This window comes from Salvelinus alpinus, chromosome 7 (genome assembly GCF_045679555.1).
Source record: "Salvelinus alpinus chromosome 7, SLU_Salpinus.1, whole genome shotgun sequence".
Lineage (NCBI taxonomy): Eukaryota > Metazoa > Chordata > Actinopteri > Salmoniformes > Salmonidae > Salvelinus > Salvelinus alpinus.
Window position 1 is genome coordinate 7,564,192 of NC_092092.1, and position 20,926 is coordinate 7,585,117.

The 20,926-nt window shown below is 45.0% G+C and overlaps 1 protein-coding gene across 2 annotated transcripts in view; it reads left to right on the forward strand.

Annotated features, from left to right (window-relative positions):
* LOC139580381 (serine/threonine-protein kinase LMTK1-like) overlaps nucleotides 1-20,926 on the forward strand; it is a 153,720-nt gene that overhangs the window by 115,807 nt on the left and 16,987 nt on the right. Inside the window, exons 1-8 of one of the 2 annotated variants that reach the window (XM_071409001.1) lie at nucleotides 6,540-8,006; nucleotides 8,149-8,228; nucleotides 12,379-12,497; nucleotides 13,588-13,675; nucleotides 16,023-16,156; nucleotides 18,348-18,554; nucleotides 19,187-19,336; nucleotides 20,373-20,578. In XM_071409001.1, coding sequence (XP_071265102.1) covers nucleotides 7,991-8,006; nucleotides 8,149-8,228; nucleotides 12,379-12,497; nucleotides 13,588-13,675; nucleotides 16,023-16,156; nucleotides 18,348-18,554; nucleotides 19,187-19,336; nucleotides 20,373-20,578 — 1,000 coding nt within the window. In that variant the 5' untranslated portion in view covers nucleotides 6,540-7,990. Of the gene's footprint in view, nucleotides 1-6,539; nucleotides 8,007-8,148; nucleotides 8,229-12,378; nucleotides 12,498-13,587; nucleotides 13,676-16,022; nucleotides 16,157-18,347; nucleotides 18,555-19,186; nucleotides 19,337-20,372; nucleotides 20,579-20,926 lie in introns of those variants that run through there. The other variant, XM_071409000.1, reaches the window with a different exon arrangement.

Here is a 20,926-nt window from a genome sequence, read left to right on the forward strand (position 1 = left end):
AAATAGGATTTTTCAATTAAAGTAAACTCTTATTTTGCAAATGTGATTTGTTTATCATTTAAGATAGAATTTGTGTCATGCCACTTGGGTGGATGTAGTGTGAGAATGGTGGAGTTCTTGTGCTCATCTTACCATGACCCTCGGCCCATCACATGTGAGCATAGTAGACTCAGCATTTGTTTAATGTCACTCATTTGGTTGGTGGGGGCTGGGCCAGTTGCTCCTCTCACAGCCTGTGCGTAGCCCTGCCTGCTGGGCTGTGGCTCCTCCAGGTGTGGGTCTGCGGTGGGGAGGAGGGGGGTGGTAGGCCTCATCTGGGTGGCTCTGAAGCTGGGCTGGGGTGGTCTGTGCTGCGCTGGCCGTGGTGGGCATTGAGGTTGGTGGTGCTGTGGTCGTGGCTGGGGGGTCCAGGGTGCTGGTCCGGGATGTTGTCTTGGTGATCTCGGCGGGGTGGAGATTGCTCCGCTGTTCCTGGGTGGAGAGGTCGGGCTGCGGTTTAGAGCGACGTCCTTGAGAGTCTTGGCAAGGATGGGGACTGTCTCCCTGTACAGGTGAACATGGTCATAGAGACAGTCCAGATCGAGGGTGGGATGGTGGGCCAGGTGTACATTGGGTCGCAGGGCACAGTCCCGGGATAGGCTGGCATTTATTCTTTGGATTGTGGCAGGGTGGAAGTCCCTCCTCTGTAGAAGGGTTGACACTATGATTCTTGAGTTGGGGAAGATTGCGGAGGCCTTCTCAATCACTCCCCGTAGTGAAGTCGCCACCCTCTCCTGCTGAGCACGCAGGTCGTTGCTTCCGGTATGTATGATTATGTGGCTTGGCGACCCGAGATGGTTCTTATCAAGCAGCTCCATGGCACTTTGCGTTGTTGGGCACCACACCTTTCTCGTTTTGTGTCTAGGGAAAAGTTTCTTCTCCTGAACATACTTCCCATTTGAGTCCATTAACAGGACGATGTCAGCCAGTGTTTCTTCTGGACTGGGGGGGGCAGAGGGGGGGCTGGTGGGTGTTGGAGCTGGGGTGTGGCTGGTCTGTGTGGGTGCCACTGTCAGTGGGAGGCTGTTCTGTGGGTTGGGGAGGAGGGGTGCAGCAGCCAGGGCTGGGGAAGTCTGGCTGGTTGAGCTGGGCTCCTCTGCTGTGTGAGGGCAGGTCATAGGGTGGTGATCTATCTGCTCCTGCAGCCTGTCCTCTGCTCTCTTTCTCTCCTGCAGCTCCTCTCTTAGTGCGGTCAGCTCCTTATTGCTGCTCTGCCTGTCTTTTTGGAGCTCTCTCACCTCCTTTGTTAGATCAGCCAGCTCTCTCTTGAGTCCGTCTCTCTCTTGCTGAACCTCTTTCAGCTGTGTTGCAAGGCTGCTGTCCTGCTCTGTCCTCACCTTGGTTAGGAGCTCCTCTAAGGTGTGGTTGTCTGGTTGCTGTTTGCTCACGCTCTCCCTGAGCAGGACCACCTCCCCCTCCAGTTTGGTGAACTCATCCCTCATGGCAGCCATGGTGGTGAGGAGGGCCTGAGCCTGCTCTGCACTGAGGGGGTCGCTCTCCTCCTGGGGCGTGTCCTCCACTATGGTGGAAAGAGAGGTGCTGGATGTGCCTTTTTGGGTGGGGAGGGTAGGGGTGAGGGTGGAGTTTGTGTTGTGGGAGGGCATGTCACTGGTGGTGTCCTTCTCTCTCTCCGCTCTCTCTTTAATGGTCTGAAAGTCTGTTTCAAACAGCCTGATGTTACCTTGCACCATGACAGTCCCAGTCTTGTAGAGGTTGATTGTTATCATGGTGCTGTCAGGGTCGTCTGTCTCTTTGATTTTCAGCTTCCACCCATTACAGATTCCCTCTTTCTTTATGCATGGGTAGTGAGAGCAGACTGCTGAGCGCCATGCATTTGGCTGGTCAGTGAGGAAGATGAGATTACTCACGTCACCGTTTTTGTAGAGGTCTGCAAAAAGGGTTTCTGGCCTCTTCTCTAGTAGTTTCTGTTTGAAAGCTTTCCTCATTGTGTCATTTTTGACCTTTTTTGGGTAGAGAATGGATTCTGCGCTGAGGGGGAGTGGGGACATGGTGTCTGTGCGCTCTGCTACTACCGCTACTGCTGCGCTGTTCTGCTGCCCCGTTGCCATGGCAACCGATTTGTTCGTCTGCTGTTCGCGCTACTTTCAAAAAACAGCAAAAATTGTGAAAAATCCTCACACAAAAGACTGAAGATATGTTTACAGTTAGTCCGTGCTCCTTTTTGTTTTACTCACTCAGTTTGGTCGTTTGATGTAGTTGTATTAACTGACCTTGCTAGTTTTGTTCTAGCTCGTTTCTTATGGCTAGCTTGTTAGTCTGCTGGCTGGGTCTTTGTTGTGTAGCTAGCTAGCTAGACTCAAAACTTCTTAACTTGAGGCGCCAAGTTACTTTTTTTTCTATTCTGAATGTATAGAGTTGTTGTTCATCACTTCTTGTCTGGAATTCTTCTTCGATTAGAGTGTTTATCTCATTCTAAAAACCAAAAAAATCAAATATATCAGGAGCTCATGTTGAGCATGACTCTCTCTCTCTCTCTCTCTCTCTCTCTCTCTCCTCGTCCTATCTCTCTCTCTCTCTCTCCTCGTCCTTTATGTCTTTCTCTCTCTCTCTCTCTCTCTCTCTCTCTCTCTCTCTCTCTCTCTCTCTCTCCCTCCCTCTCTTTCTCTCTTTCTCTCCCTCTCTTTCTCTCCCCCTCTTTCTCTCCCCCTCTTTCTCTCTCTCTTCTCTCCCTCTCTTTCTCTCCCCATCTTTCTCTCCCTCTCTTTCTCTCCCCCTCGTTCTCTCCCTCTCTTTCTTTCTCTCTCTCTTTCTCTCTCTCTCTTTCTCTCCCTCTCTTTCTCTCCCTCTCTTTCTCTCCCTCTCTTTCTCTCCCCCTCTTTCTCTCTCTCTTTCTCTCCCTCTCTCTCTCTCCCTCTCTTTCTCTCCCTCTCTTTCTCTCCCCCTCTTTCTCTCCCTCTCTTTCTCTCCCAGTCTTTCCTTTCTATCCGTAACAATAGCCCTGGTTGTCTGTTGTCTGTAAGCTATGGGGCTGATGCACGCAGATACATTCATGACATCGGAAGGTCGAGCTGAAATAATGACTTGTACCACACCGTTGGGTGTGGGTCAGTTCGTAGGTCAGTCTGCTGCTTGACCAGCCATTCCAATATACTGTTCCTCAAAGCCTGGGCTCATATACATAAAGCTTCTCAGAGTAGGAGTGTTGATCTAGGATCAGTTCTGTCTTTTAGATCATAATGAATATTATTATATGGACCTGATCCTAGATTAACATTCCTACTCTGAGACCCAGCACTTCAGTGGATGACATGAGAGTAATCTTGTCCCCAAGGTGCTTAACTCATAATGTTGAAATAAGATTGTGGACCATCACAGAAGAGTAGTGGAACAAGTTGTGGTACTGTAGGCCTATGCAGAACAAAAACATCTGTTCTGTAGGTTGGTTGTTTTCTGTACGGCTGTATGGTGTTTCTGTACTGATTAGGAGGCCTATAGGGACAAACAGGGCTGGTTAAGGGCGGGGGGCTTGGGCAGTTAGGGGGCTGAAGTCAGAACCTCGATCCGCTCTGACCACTCCCTATGATCTCACCACAAGACCATGTGGCTGCTGAGAGTACTGAGAGAGAGAGAGAGAGAGAGTACTGAGAGAGAGAGTACTGAGAGAGAGAGAGAGTACTGAGAGATAGAGAGTACTGCACACACTACAATTACTTAGGTTTAAAAATAAGCTCAACTGGACACCTTAATGAGGCAGTGAATGAACTGAGGGAGAAAGCATGCAGGGCATTCTACGGCATTAAAAAGCCAATTCAAATTGAAATACCTATTAAAATTTGGCTAAAACTAATTGAATATGTCATTGAACCAATTGCACTTTATGGCAGCGAGGTGTGGGGTCCACTTGCAAAACAAGATTTCATCAAATGGGACAAACACCCCATTGAAACACCGAATGCAGAGTTCTGTAAGATTCTCCTACATGTCCAGAGGAAAACTACAAACAATGCATGCAGGGCAGAATTAGGCCAATATCCACTAATAATAAAAACTCAAAAAGGAGCAATTAAGTTTTGGAAACATCTAAAATACAGTGACCCCCTCTCATATCATTACCAAGCCCTGCAATGCCAAGAGCTGAGCAGAAAAAAGAGTCCCCTCATCCAACTGGTCCTGAGTTCACAAACCTGTTCTACTAACACACTGAAGCCTCAGGACCAGAACATCCAATCAATCAGGATAAACCAAATTACATTGCTTATTGGGAAACACAAGCACAAACACGAAACAAAATGCAGTGCTATCTGGCCCTAAATCGACAGTACACCGTGGCTAAATATTTGACAAAGTACAGGCTCAGTGAGCACAGCCTTGCCATTGAGAAGGGTAGACACAGGAAAACCTGGCTCCCTGTAGAGGAAAGGCTGCATTTCCTGACAAAATGTAAAACAATTAGAGAGTGTCATTTCCCCAAATTTGAAACCCTTATTCAAGGTTTCAAAGACCTCTCTGATGAGGATAGGCTACCCGTCCTGTTGGGGGAGGACGCAGAGAGCTGTGGGTTGGCAGCGCACTACATTGCTTCCTGCCATAAGTTGAGGGACAGTGTCTGACAGACCAATCAACCTGCACATGTCCTCTACTGTATGCTTATTGTGAGAGAGAGAGAGAGAGAGAGAGAGAGAGAGAGAGAGAGAGAGAGAGAGAGAGAGAGAGAGAGAGAGAGAGAGAGAGAGAGAGAGAGAGAGAGAGAGAGAGAGAGAGAGAGAGAGAGAGAGAGAGAGAGAGAGAGAGAGAGAGACGTCCTGACCTTAGGTCCTTTTTTATGTCTTTGTGTTATATTTCTATGGCCTAGTATGGTTCTCAATCAGAGGCAGGTGTCGTTCGTTCTGTGTAGTGTCTGTTCACCTCGTAGATCTGTTTCGTTTTCTCATCATTTGTTATTTTGTGTAGTGTTCAGTTTTTCTATTAAAATTATGACGAACACTTACCACGCTGCATATTGGTCCGATCCTTCATACTCCTCAGACGAAGAGGACGAGAAACGTTACAGAGAGAGAGAGAGAGAGAGAGAGCTGTCATTTTATTGTACTATTGACAGGAAATACTGTGAATGTATGGTGTTATGGATATGCTCATGGCTGTTACTATGGTCCTCTTTGGTCCGTTCTTTACCACAGGCTATGCAGGCTTTTGTTCCTACCCAGCACTAAGACACCTGATTCCACTAATCAAAGGCTTAATGGACAGTTGATTAGTTAAATCAGGTGTGATAGTACATGGCTAGAAGAGTTGAAGACGTTCTAAGGCGAGTTCTAAGTTCTAAGAAGTTGAAGTTCCAAGCCATTCTTAGAAGCCATTTCAGAAGTAATGGCGTAAACTCTAGTCTACATTGTCAGTTATCACTAGATGCCCAGTTCACCACCAGTGTTGGGATTAGTTACCAGTGTTGGGATTAGTTATTGCATATTACTAGTTACATTAATGTAACACGTTACCTTAAAATATTACTTTGTGTGGAAAGTAATGTGATTACTAGTTATATAAACAAAATCAAGAAATCTGTCGAAGGGAGGAAGACGAGTCGCGAGCGCTCAACCAAAGATGAGCTACCTAGAAGGTTTGATCGCTAGTTTCTCCTTTCATCTTTGGCACTGATTTCCTGTTCTAGTATACAAGTGGGCTCCCGAGTGGCGCAGCGGTCTACGGCACAGCGTCTCAGTATTAGAGGCTTCACTACAGACACGCTGGTCCGTATCTGGGCTATCTCAACCGGCCGTGATTGGGAGGCCCATAGGGCGGCGCACAATTGGCCCGGCATCGTCTGGGTTTGGCCGGAGTAGGCCGTCATTGTCAATAAGAATATGTTCTTAGCTGACTTGCGTGGTTAATTAAATGCTGCTTAATTAGCAATGTATACTGAAAGTCAAACGTACAGATTTCCTGTCTTTTCATTCAAAATCTTAAAAGATGTATAGAGTACACAGTAGAACCCTCTAGGTGTTTTTATACAGTCCTGTGTGGCTCAGGTGGTAGAGCATGGTGCTTGCAATGCCAGTTCAATTCCCACGGGAGTGACCGGTATGGAAACGTATGCACCTGTTGCTGTCAGTCGCTCTGGGTAAGAGCATCTGCTCAATGACGTAAATGATCAATGGCGAAGATCAGAGGTGTTACCTTCGATACATTTCTATGGATCATTTCTTCAAACAGCCTTTGTGTTCATTCTCCAGAACTAAAATGAGGAAATGAGTTGGATCATGGAAACACACCAGTTAGAGAAATGAATCTGAAAGAGAATGCATTGTTTGACAAAATAACTGTAATAATATTACCAAATTTGGGGGGAAAAAAGTAATGCGTAATCTGACAATGTAACGGGTTATTTTTGTAATGCATTACCTCCCAACACTGTTCACCACTGTGTCACAGAGCTGCTAGATAATAGGCTGTGTGTCTGTGTGTCTGTGTGGTTGGTTCTTGCTGGTACCATACAGTCCCAGGGTTAGTACCCAGACAATGGCTGGGATTCTCTTTAGAACAGATTCTGGATGAGTGAGCGCCCACCACCCAGGGAATGACTGGCCTCTGGAACATTACAGGGCATGGGCGTCAGATATGGCCCTCACACAGGGAGGGGTCTGTGTGGCCAGTCTGGGGGGTGAGCAAGGGGGTGACACTGCTACAAAAGATATGTCTGTCCTCCTCTGTGAGTGTCATCAGTCGTTGCTGGGGGAGAGAGGGATGGAGAGATGGAGGGAATGAGAGAGGGGGAAGGACAGATGATTAATGTTGCCGTCAGTCCATTCTCATTTGGATGTTTTTGGGACCGAGGCTGAGAGTGAGAGAGCGCAGGCTCAGAGTGAGAGAACGCAGGCTGAGAGTGTGAGAGCGCAGGCTGAGAGTGAGAGAGCGCAGGCTGAGAGTGAGAGAGCGCAGGCTGAGAGTGATTGAGCGCAGGCTGAGAGTGAGAGAATGCAGGCTGAGAGTAATTGAGCGCAGGCTGTGAGTGAGAGAGTGCATGCTGAGAGTGAGAGAGAGCGCAGGCTGAGAGTGAGAGAGAGCGCAGGCTGAGAGTGAGAGAGCGCAGGCTGAGAGTGAGAGAGCGCAGGCTGAGAATGATTGAGCGCAGGCTGAGAGTGAGAGAGCGCAGGCTGAGAGTGAGAGAGAGCATGCTGAGAGTAGGATGACCAAGGCTGAGAGTAGGAGAGTGCAGGCTGAGAGTGAGAGAGTGCAGGCTGAGAGTGAGAGAGAGAGCACGCTGGTGTGAGAGAGTGCAGGCTGAGAGTGAGAGAGTGCAGGCTGAGAGTGAGAGAGCGCATGCTGAGAGTAGGATGACCAAGGCTGAGAGTGAGAGAGTGCAGGCTGAGAGTGAGAGAGCGCAGGCTGAGAGTGAGAGAGCGCAGGCTGAGAGTGCGAGAGAGCGCAGGCTGAGAATGAGAGAGCTCAGGCTGAGAGTGAGAGAGCGCAGGCTGAGAGTGGGAGAGAGTGCAGGCTGAGAATGAGAGAGCTCAGGCTGGTGTGTGGAGAGGAAAGATGCAGGACACAGGTCATCACCGTGCTACTGACAGATAGGTCAGGATGCAGCAAGGGGACAGGAGGACTGAGGCTGGGATGCCAGGCTCTGCTACTGACTGAAAGAGAGAGACCTTAGAGCACAGGGGTAGGGGTAGGGGTAGGGGTAGGCAACTAGATTCAGCTGCGGGGAAATGTTTGTTGGAGTGAATGGTCGGTGTGACGGAACATGATTATAATAGTTTGTATACTGCAACTTGACCACAACCAAACCCCCAAAACAGATTGTATTGTAATAGAGCAATGATTTCATACCTTGATTACATTGAGACACGATCATATATTTATTTTTTGATTTGTGGGAATACTTTCCTTGGGATTTTACTGTATATATATTTTTTATGTAATATCAAAACAAGTCAACCTGGCGAAGATTGTGTCTCAGAGGATAGTCGACCTATTGCAAGATGGATGCCTCATGTCGCAGGACGGCGGTGTGTATTTGGCCAGATTACATTTCTCTGAGGCTTGGAATCAGAGAGTCATTGTCAGAAATAAAACCAATGCTGAATAATACTTGTGTCTTAAGGACATTCTCTAAAATCTCTTCTTTTTTTTCAAAATCTGTCTCTCAAGTCCAACTCCTGAAATCCACAGAAGTCGGCCGACAGAGTCTTCTGTACCTGAAAGAGATCGGCGATGGCTGGTTCGGAAAGGTAAGACCACTCACTCTCTCCTCACTTTTTCTTGTCAATTCTTTTGGTTTATTTTCACCTTGCTGGAGGCTACGATACGGGTTTATGAGAGGTAGCTAGATGAAATGTTCTGTCAACTTCGGCAGGCTCGCGGTTGTTATGCGCTGAGCTGTGATCCTAGGTGTGTTTGAGTCAGCCTGTTAAACAGGCCGACACGCTACATTACCTGGAATGTGTGTCTGTATCGGTAATGCTGGGCTGATCCACAAACCTTTGATGTCTGCCTGCCTGCCTGCCTGCCTGCCTGCCTGCCTGCCTGCCTGCCTGCCTGCCTGCCTGCCTGCCTGACTGACTAACGCTGTACAGACAGGTATAGAACGCCGCGGAAAGACTGGGAGAGAACCATGTAGCCTGCCCTCACAATGCAGCAGTTTTTAGTTAGCATTTCACTCTGTTTTTATTATTAGATAACCATGTTACTCTGAGTGTTGGGAATTAGCTACTGTAACACTAGATAACCATGTTACTCTGAGTGTTGGAAATTAGCTACTGTAACACTAGATAACCATGTTACTCTGAGTGATGGGAATTAGCTACTGTAACACTAGATAACCATGTTACTCTGAGTGATGGGAATTAGCTACTGTAACACTAGATAACCATGTTACTCTGAGTGGTGGGAATTAGCTACTGTAACACTAGATAACCATGTTACTCTGAGTGATGGGAATTAGCTACTGTAACACTAGATAACCATGTTACTCTGAGTGATGGGAATTAGCTACTGTAACACTAGATAACCATGTTACTCTGAGTGATGGGAATTAGCTACTGTAACACTAGATAACCATGTTACTCTGAGTGATGGGAATTAGCTACTGTAACACTAGATAACCATGTTACTCTGAGTGTTGGGAATTAGCTACTGTAACACTAGATAACCATCTTACTCTGAGTGGTGGGAATGAGCTACTGTAACACTAGATAACCATCTTACTCTGAGTGGTGGGAATGAGCTACTGTAACACTAGATAACCATGTTACTCTGAGTGATGGGAATTAGCTACTGTAACACTAGATAACCATGTTACTCTGAGTGATGGGAATTAGCTACTGTAACACTAGATAACCATCTTACTCTGAGTGATGGGAATTCGCTACGGTAACACTAGATAGCCATCTTACTCTGAGTGATGGGAATTAGCTACTGTAACACTAGATAACCATGCTACTCTGAGTGTTGGAAATTAGCTACTGTAACACTAGATAACCATGTTACTCTGAGTGATGGGAATTAGCTACTGTAACACTAGATAACCATGTTACTCTGAGTGGTGGGAATTAGCTACTGTAACACTAGATAACCATCTTACTCTGAGTGATGGGAATTAGCTACTGTAACACTAGATAACCATGTTACTCTGAGTGATGGGAATTAGCTACTGTAACACTAGATAACCATGTTACTCTGAGTGATGGGAATTAGCTACTGTAACACTAGATAAACATGTTACTCTGAGTGATGGGAATTAGCTACTGTAACACTAGATAACCATGTTACTCTGAGTGATGGGAATTAGCTACTGTAACACTAGATAGCCATGTTACTCTGAGTGATGGGAATGAGCTACTGTAACACTAGATAACCATGTTACTCTGAGTGATGGGAATTAGCTACTGTAACACTAGATAACCATGTTACTCTGAGTGTTGGGAATTAGCTACTGTAACACTAGATAACCATCTTACTCTGAGTGGTGGGAATGAGCTACTGTAACACTAGATAACCATGTTACTCTGAGTGATGGGAATTAGCTACTGTAACACTAGATAACCATGTTACTCTGAGTGTTGGGAATTAGCTACTGTAACACTAGATAACCATCTTACTCTGAGTGATGGGAATTAGCTACTGTAACACTAGATAGCCATCTTACTCTGAGTGATGGGAATGAGCTACTGTAACACTATATAACCATGTTACTCTGAGTGTTGGGAATTAGCTACTGTAACACTAGATAACCATCTTACTCTGAGTGCTGGGAATTAGCTACTGTAACACTAGATAAACATCTTACTCTGAGTGATGGGAATTAGCTACTGTAACACTAGATAACCATGTTACTCTGAGTGATGGGAATTAGCTACTGTAACACTAGATAAACATCTTACTCTGAGTGATGGGAATGAGCTACTGTAACACTAGATGAACAGGTTACTCTGAGTGTTGGGAATTAGCTACTGTAACACTAGATAACCATGTTACTCTGAGTGATGGGAATTAGCTACTGTAACACTAGATAAACATGTTACCCTGAGTGATGGGAATTAGCTACTGTAACACTAGATAACCATGTTACTCTGAGTGATGGGAATTAGCTACTGTAACACTAGATAACCATCTTACTCTGAGTGATGGGAATTAGCTACTGTAACACTAGATAGCCATCTTACTCTGAGTGATGGGAATGAGCTACTGTAACACTATATAACCATGTTACTCTGAGTGTTGGGAATTAGCTACTGTAACACTAGATAACCATCTTACTCTGAGTGCTGGGAATTAGCTACTGTAACACTAGATAAACATCTTACTCTGAGTGATGGGAATTAGCTACTGTAACACTAGATAACCATGTTACTCTGAGTGATGGGAATTAGCTACTGTAACACTAGATAAACATCTTACTCTGAGTGATGGGAATGAGCTACTGTAACACTAGATGAACAGGTTACTCTGAGTGTTGGGAATTAGCTACTGTAACACTAGATAACCATGTTACTCTGAGTGATGGGAATTAGCCACTGTAACACTAGATAACCATGTTACTCTGAGTGTTGGGAATTAGCTACTGTAACACTAGATAACCATGTTACTCTGAGTGATGGGAATTAGCTACTGTAACACTAGATAAACATGTTACCCTGAGTGATGGGAATTAGCTACTGTAACACTAGATAACCATGTTACTCTGAGTGATGGGAATTAGCTACTGTAACACTAGATAACTGATTCTTGTCATTCTCTCGTTCCCTCCCTCTTTCTGTTTCTTTGTTCTGTTCCTTCTCACACTCATACACTCTTACACACACACTTTCCCCACACTTGTGTACCTTGACTGGGTATGTCCATTCGTGTGTGTGTGTGTGTCTCTGTGACTGCATGTATACCTCTCTGTGTGTCTCTGTATCTCCTGGTCTGTCTCTTGTTGGTCTCTTTATGAATCTGCATGTCCTGTGTGTGCTTCTCTGTGTATCTCTCTATTTCCTGTGTATGCCTCTCTGTCTCTGTGTATCTCTCTATTTCCTGTGTATGCCTCTCTGTCTCTGTGTATCTCTCTATTTCCTGTGTATGCCTCTCTGTCTCTGTGTATCTCTCTATTTCCTGTGTATGCCTCTCTGTCTCTGTGTATCTCTCTATTTCCTGTGTATGCCTCTCTGTCTCTGTGTATCTCTCTATTTCCTGTGTATGCCTCTGTCTCTGTGTATCTCTCTATTTCCTGTGTATGCCTCTCTGTCTCTGTGTATCTCTCTATTTCCTGTGTATGCCTCTCTGTCTCTGTGTATCTCTCTATTTCCTGTGTATGCCTCTCTGTCTCTGTGTATCTCTCTATTTCCTGTGTATGCCTCTCTGTCTCTGTGTATCTCTCTATTTCCTTGCATTTGTGTGACTGTCCACCTTTCACCTGAACATGTGTGTCCTCCTTAACCATGTTTGTCCTCCACAATCATCACCTCCATGTGTGTGTACTGTTTGGGAATTATTTTTTGTTTCTGTCTGTCTCTCTGTGTCTCTCCGTGTGTCTCTCCGTGTGTCTCTGTCTGTCTGTCTGTCTGTCTGTCTGTCTGTCTGTCTGTCTGTCTGTCTGTCTGTCTGTCTGTCTGTCTGTCTGTCTGTCTGTCTGTCTGTCTGTCTGTCTGTCTGTCTGTCTGTCTGTCTGTCTGTCTGTCTCTCTTTGTGTCTCTCTGTCTCTCTGTTTGACTTTGTGTGTATATCTTCCATTCCTCCCCATCTCTCCTCATGTCTGTGTGTGTGTCTCCCATGTGTGTACCCTGTGTGTGTGTGTGTCTGTGTGTGTGTCTCCCATGTGTGTACCCTGTGTGTGTGTGTGTCTGTGTGTGTGTCTCCCATGTGTGTGCCCTGTGTGTGTGTGTGTGGCTCCCATACCAGGTTATCCTGGGGGAGGTGAATACGAGCCTCAGCACCACCCAGGTGGTGGTTAAGGAGCTCAAGGCCAGTGCCAGCGTTCAGGACCAGATGCACTTCCTGGAGGAGTCCCAGCCATACCGGTGAACAGACTTTCCCTGTCTCTATCTATTCATCAGGCTTAAGCCATGTTTCAGTCAGGCCAATCACATAAAGATTATGATCAGTGATTAGTTAGTTCATTGACTATAACTGCCTTGAAAGTGAGGGATCTAACATTAAGTAGCCCTATTTTGAAATGTGAGATATCACAATCTCTTTCAATATTGGCAGGAGTGGAGGAGGTCTTTATTCCAGTGAGATTGCTAAGGCGAACACTGCCATGTTTTGTTTTGCCCAACCTAGATAGAGGCACAGACACGGTCTCAATGGGGATAGCTGAGCTGACTGTGCTAGTGGCAGACTCCACTAAGCTGACAGGCTGGCTAACAGTCTGCTGCGTGGCCTTCACCCAACTCTCTGCCATTCTGCCAGTGTTTTGTGCCTCCACTAACTCTGCCATTCTGCCAGTGTTTTGTGCCTCCACTAACTCTGCCATTCTGCCAGTGTTTTGTGCCTCCACTAACTCTGCCATTCTGCCAGTGTTGTGTGCCTCCACTAACTCTGCCATTCTGCCAGTGTTTTGTGCCTCCACTAACTCTGCCATTCTGCCAGTGTTTTGTGCCTCCACTAACTCTGCCATTCTGCCAGTGTTTTGTGTCTCCACTAACTCTGCCATTCTGCCAGTGTTTTGTGCCTCCACTAACTCTGCCATTCTGCCAGTGTTTTGTGCCTCCACTAACTCTACCATTCTGCCAGTGTTTTGTGCCTCCACTAACTCTGCCATTCTGCCAGTGTTTTGTGCCTCCACTAACTCTACCATTCTGCCAGTGTTTTGTGCCTCCACTAACTCTGCCATTCTGACAGTGTTTTGTGCCTCCACTAACTCTACCATTCTGCCAATGTTTTGTGCCTCCACTAACTCTACCATTCTGCCAGTGTTTTGTGCCTCCACTAACTCTACCATTCTGACAGTGTTTTGTGCCTCCACTAACTCTACCATTCTGACAGTGTTTTGTGCCTCCACTAACTCTGCCATTCTGCCAGTGTTTTGTGCCTCCACTAACTCTCTGCCATTGTGCCAGTGTTTTGTGCCTCCACTAACTCTCTGCCATTGTGCCCGTCCGTCTCCAGTGCCCTCCAGCACCCAGCGCTCCTACATTGCCTGGTGCAGTGCACTGAGGTCACCCCCTACCTGCTGGTCATGGAATTCTGCCCTCTGGTGAGTACTGGACTGGATTGGACTGTCATTGCATCACTGTATATAGAACTATCTGACTGTGGCCATTGCAGCCAGTAGCTTGCTGGACTGGCTGAAGTATCTCTCTATGACCACTGCAGACAGTGTACAGTATGTATAACAATCATCATGGACTGGACTCTCACTTCACCACTGTGTCTCTCTGTCTCCAGACATTGTAGTCAGTTTAAGACAGGGTTTCCTAAACTCGGTCCTGGGTCCCACCCTGGGTACACGTTTTTGATTTTTGCCCTATTAGTACACAGCTGATTCATTAATCAAAGCGTGATGATGAGTTGGTTATTTGAATCAGCTGTGTAGTGATAGGGCGAAAAAGCAAACGTACAGTTTGGGAAACCCTGCTGTAAAACACTTAGTGTGCGATAGATTATATTTGGATGCAGTCAACTGCCCCCCAGTGGCCAGATATTGTATTACTTGCTGAGTGGGCAATCAAATGATCATGTGGTGTCCATTCTGAGGGAAGACCTATATTTTTTTCATTTAGCAGAAACTCTTATCCAGATACATTTATATACTGGTCCCCCATGGGAATTGAACCCACGACCGTGGCGATGCAAGAGCAATGCTCTACCAATTAAACGGGACAACCTACAGTTGAAGTCGTAAGTTTACATACACTTAGGTTGGAGTCATTAAAACTCGTTTTTCAACCACTCCAGAAATGTCTTGTTAACAAACTATAGTTTTGGCAAGTCGGTTAGGACATCTACTTTGTGCATGACACAAGTCATTTTTCCAACAATTGTTTACGGACAGATTATTTCACTTATAATTCACTGTATCACAATTCCAGTGGGTCAGAAGTTTACATACACTAAGTTGACTGTGCCTTTAAACAGCTTGGAAAATTACAGAAAATTGTCATGGCTTTAGAAGCTTCTGATAGACTATTTGACATTATTTGAGTCAATCGTAGGTGTTCCTGTGGATGTATTTCAAGGCCTACCTTCAAACTCAGTGCCTCTTTGCTTGACATCATGGGAAAATCTAAAGAAATCAGCCAAGACCTCGTAAAAAAATTGTAGACCTCCACAAGTCTGGTTCATCCTTGGGAGCAATTTCCAAACGCCAGAAGGTACCACGTTCATCTGTACAAACAATAATACGCAAGTATAAACACCATGGGACCACGCAGCCGTCATACCGCTCAGGAAGGAGACGTGTTCTGTCTCCTAGAGATGAACGTACTTTGGTGCAAAAAGTGCAAATCAATCCCAGAACAACAGCTAAGGACCTTGTGAAGATGCTGGAGGAAACAGGTACAAAAGTATCTATATCCACAGTAAAATGAGTCCTATATCGACATAACGTGAAAGACCGCTCAGCAATGAAGCGCGGGTGTGTGGCAGCATCATGTTGTTGGGGGGCTTTGCTGCAGGAGGGACTGGTGCACTTCACAAAATAGATGGCTTCATGAGGATGGAAAATGATGTGGATATATTGAAGCAACACCTCAATACCTCAGTCAGGAAGTTAAAGCTTGGTCGCAAATGGGTTGTTGTGGCAAAATGGCTTAAGGACAACAAAGTCATGGTATTGGAGTGGCCATCACAAAGCCCTGACCTCAATCCTATAGAACATTTGTGGGTAGAACTGAAGAAGCGTGTGCGAGCAAGGAGGCTTAAAAACCTGACTCAGTTACACCAGCTCTGTCAGGAGGAATGGGCCAAAATTCACCCAACTTATTGTGGGAAGCTTGTGGAAAGCTACCCGAAACGTTTGACTCAAGTTAAACAATTTAAAGACAATGCTACCAAATACTAATTGAGTGTATGTAAACTTCTGACCCACTGGGAATGTGATGAAAGAAATAAAAGCTGAAATAAATCATTCTTTCTACTATTATTCTGACATTTCACATTCTTAAAACAAAGTAGTGACTGACCTAGACAGGGAATTTTTTCTAGGATTAAATGTCAGGAATTGTGAGTTTAAATGTATTTGGCTAAGGTGTATGTAAACTTCCGACTTCAACTGTAACCTCACTCGTTGACTACCTTCACTTCCATAAAGTCCTTCAGTAACTCGTGACCTAATTGTAGTGTAACTACTTGTGTAAGCATCATCCTTTATATACTATAACTGTGTCAATATCTATTGTATCTCTACTATATATCCATTTAAAGGGGTCAGTCCCCTTTACATTTTTGTCAATTCAGGAAGTACACTGACATTCCAATTCTCTTCAATTCTTTTTCATGAGTAAACTTGTGGAATTATAATTTTGTTTACTTTCTGAATTGGCTGGAATTTTTATGGAATTGACCCCAACTCTGATCTCCACCATATCTCCTCATGTCACCAGGGTGATGTGAAAGGGTACCTGCGGAGCTGTCGGGCTGCAGACACAATGACCCCTGAACCCCTGATCCTGCAGAGGATGGCCTGTGAGATCGCCTCAGGACTCTTGCACCTGCACAAACACAACTTCATACACAGGTGTGTGTCACTCCCTCTATCTGTCTCTGCCACTATCTGTCGATTGATTGATTGATTGATTTTCATTCATCAGTAAAACAACAACATACATACACACAATGTACATACAGAAAACGTGACCAGGAAGTCAGAGACTTATTTTAGTTCTGGCCCTTATCCTTGGTATATATACAGTGACTTCTGAAAGTATTCAGACGCCTTGACTTTTTCCAAATATTTTTTACGTTATTCTAAAATGGATTAAACATAATTTTAAAATATCATCAGCAATCTACACACAATACCCCATAATGACAAAGTGAAAAAAGTTTAGCAAATGTATTAAAAAGGAAAACAGAAATACATTATTTACATAAGTATTCAGACCATTTGCTATGATACTTGAAATTTGGGCTCAGGTGCATTCTGTTTCCATTGACCATCCCTGACATGTTTCTACAACTTCATTGGAGTCCACCTGTGGTAAATTCAATTGATTGGACATGATTTGGAAAGGCACACACCTGTCTTTATAAGGTACCACAGTTGACAGTGCATGTCAGAGCAAAAACCAAGCCATGAGGTCAAGGCACAGATCTGGGGAAGGGTACCAAAATATTTCTGCAACATTAAAAGTTGTCCTTCTGGGAGAATCTCCCAGAAGGACAACCATCTCTGTAGCACTCCACCAATCTTGCCTTTATGGTAGAGTGGCCAGTCGGAAGCCACTCCTCAGCAAAAGGCACATGATAGCCCTATTGGAGTTTGCCAAAAGGCACCTAAAGACTCTCAGACCATGAGAAACAAGATTCTCTGGTCTGATGAAACAAAGACTGAACTATTTGAATACCAAGAATCACGTCTGGAGGAAACCTGGCGTTGGTGTTGGCAGCATCATGCTGTGGAGATGTTTTTCAGAGGCAGGAACTGGGGGACTAGTCAGGTTCGAGGCAAAGATGATTGCCGCAAAGAACAGCGAGATCCTTGATGAAAACCTGCTCCAGAGCGCTCAGGACCTTAAACTGGGGCAAAGGTTCACCTTCCAACAGGACAATGACCCTAAGCACACAGCCAAGACAACACAGGAGTGGCTTCGGGGGACAAGTCTCTGAATGTCCTTGAGTGGCCCAGCCAGAGCCTGGACTTGAACCCGATCGAACATCTCTAGAGAGACCTGAAAATAGCTATGCATCAATGCTCCCCATCCAACCTGACAGAGCTTGAGAGGATCTGCTGAGAAGAATGGGAGAAACTCCCCAAATATAGGTGTGCCAAGCTTGTAGTGCCATACCCAAAAACTCTCGATGCTGTAATCGCTGCCAAAGGTGCTTCAACAAAGTACTGAATAAAGGGTCTGAATACTTAACGTAAATGTGATATTTAAGTTTTTGCTTTGTCATTATAGGGTATTGTGTGTAGATTGATGAGGGAAAAAAATATTTGTTCAATTTTAGAATAAGGCTGTAACGTAACAAAATGTGGAAAAAGTCAAAGGGTCTGAATACTTTCCGAAGGCACTGTATATATATACAGTTACATGGACACAGACACAAGTTGTACTTGTTATACTACAAACCCCTCAATGGCATTGTATGATACTGATATTACCCTGACGACTGGTACCCAGTAGTCACCGTATTCTCCTTCTGGAGGAGAAACCTATAATGGCTGGGTTGACGCTAGTTTACCAGAATCCTGCAGCTGTGATTGGTTGGCTCTTCTTCCTGGTTCCTGTTGGTTTCTTCCTGTAACAATATCCTGGTGCTGCCTGAGTGCCTCGTCATAGACTCCAGCATCAGTGATTTTGTTGCAGGGGGGGGACCCCTTCTCTCCAGAGTGACCCCTGCTCTTCCTGTCACTGATGTCTACAACATCCACTTAATGAGGAATGAGGTCTCGTATGGTTGAATTGGTAGGTGGTTGCTATGCCAGGATAGTAGGGTTGACTCCCAGGGCTGCCGATATGTAAAATGTATGTACGGATGATTGTAAGTTGTGTCTGCTAAATGACATATATCATTATTAGAAATGGTTTGAATTGATAAGTAACGATGTACGACATTTATTGACTGAATTTCTGTAAGACTTTTAGTACAGTATTGAACATGTCAGGCTGCCCATGCGTGGTCTCACCATGATAACTTGACCGTTATGCATAGACATCAATCAGTTATCCTCTAATGTACTAATGTGTTCTCTGTCTTCCCTGCAGTGACCTGGCCCTGAGAAACTGCCTGCTGACCGCTGATGTCACAGTGAAGATCGGAGACTACGGCCTGTCACACAACAAGTACAAAGAGGACTACTTTGAGACATCAGACCAGATGTACGTGCCTCTGCGTTGGATCGCTCCAGAACTCATAGATGAAGTCCATGGCAACCTTCTGGTGGTGGACCAGAGCAAACAGAGCAACGTCTGGTAATGAATGATTTAATCAATCAATCAGTATAGGTAGTCCATGGCAACGTTCTGGTGGAGAGAGCTCAGTTGGTAGAGCATGGAACTTGGTAGAGATAGCATTCGGGGATCATGGTAGAGATAGCATTCAGAACCCAATTATCTAGTATGACAAGTTCACCCCTATGGGCCAGTTTCCCTGACATTCAGCCAAATCCTGGACTATGAATAACCTCAATGCTTTTTAGTCTAGGACTTGGCTGAATCTGTATCCGGAAAACTGTTCCTATCTAGAAACCGACACCATAAAATATGTGAACATAATTAGGGGTTCACAGCAAAACCTATTGTTATTCTTATTTTTTATTTTTTATCGTTGACAAAGGATATTTTTTTTGGGGAGGCTAATGGATTGGTCAAAATAAGGCTGAGTTATTGGGTAATCATAAATCTGATTTGACGTGTCCATTTAAACCACTCTGTAAATCCACTCTGATCTTGTGTCCTTTCTGTCGTTCTGTGAACCACGCAGATATATTTGCCAAATGTTTTTCCCAATAAATATTGGTGGTTATGCTTCACGTGTTGTTCTTCTCCGTGATTCTATAGTGTGATGTTGAGTGGGTTTCTGTGGTCTTTCTGTTCTCTCTCAGGTCTCTGGGGGTTACTATCTGGGAGTTATTTGAGTTGGGGAACCAGCCGTACAGACACTACTCTGACAGACAGGTGTTAACCTACGCCGTGAGGGAACAGCAGCTCAGACTGCCCAAGCCCCTGCTCAAAATACCCTTGGCAGAGCGCTGGTAAGTCACGCACGTACGCACACGCACACACACACACACACAAGGGAGCAACACAGGGGCACACACACACACACACACAACAACACAAACAATCTCACCTGTTCTCGTTCTAAACCTTAATAAGTAATCTGTGGCTCTCGCTCTATGTCCCATCAATATCTTCTCATTCTAGTGGCTCAGTGAGTCAGACATCATATGCTGTGTCCCAAATGGTGCTGTGTTCCCTATCCAGAGCACATGGCTCTGGTCAAAAGTAGCAAACTAAATAGAGAATAGGGTGCGCATACATAAATATGACTGGTGTGATGATGCGTAAAACAAAAAAACAAAATGGATCCAATCTCGTTATCTCTGAAGATGGGGGAGGTAATTAAAACCCATCTCTCATAGGATAAGAATCTGCTTGATTCCTCATCTCCCCCATCAATACAAAAGCAGATGCTGTGTGCTGGTTTTCATTTTCTTCACATTTCATTTGCATCCCAAATCAAATGTATTTATATAGCCCTTTTTACATCAGCTGATATCTCAAAGTGCTGTACAGAAACCCAGCCTAAAACCCCAAATAGCAAGCAATGCAGGTGTAGAATGGAACCCTATTCCTAAATGGAACCCTATTCCCAAATGGAACCCTATTCCTAAATGGAACCCTATTCCCAAATGGAACCCTATTCCTAAATGGAACCCGATTCCCAAATGGAACCCTATTCCCAAATGGAACCCTATTCCTAAATGGAACCCGATTCCCAAATGGAACCCTATTCCCAAATGGAACCCTATTCCTAAATGGAACCCTATTCCCAAATGGAACCCTATTCCTAAATAGAACCCTATTCCTAAATGGAACCCTATTCCCAAATGGAACCCTATTCCTAAATGGAACCCTATTCCTAAATGGAACCCTATTCCCAAATGGAACCCTATTCCAAAATGCACAACTGTTGGCCACAGCTGATAGATTAATTTGTGGTTCATTATATCTTCCTACATGATTGTTGTAAGGGTTATTGTGGTGCGTGTGCCCTCTTGTCACCAGGTATGAGGTGATGCAGTTCTGCTGGCTCCAACCAGACCAGAGGCCCAATACAGAGGAGGTCCACCTGTTACTCAGCTACCTGTGTGCCAAGGGGGCCAGTGAGGCCGAGGAGGACTTTGAGAGACGCTGGAACTCCCTGCGTCCCAACCCCAACGCCGGCCAAAGCAGCAGCAGCCTTCATCACGGCGCCGGAGCCCTGGCTTCTGGTACGTCATGTTCAGGCCACTTTTTATGGCTCATGCCTACTTTGTGTTCTGTGTTTTTTTTGTCTCGCACACATTTGTGTGTCTCAGAAGAAAACAGAATTTGCTCTTTTCAGTATCACTTTAGTTTATTAAAGGGAAACTTCACCGCTGGTCACTGTTACGGGTGTTTTTCCAGTCGCCCTACATCATTTTGACTGATGAGTGGGTGTTTCAGGAGTAATTATGCACTATAGCAGTATTTGTTTTTATTTTCGCGCCAGGAGTCTTCACCCAATGACATCATCGGTTGATTGAGCCTGCTGCCTGATACAAAAAAATGGTGTTTTGCCAATTGTACGATCACGCTAG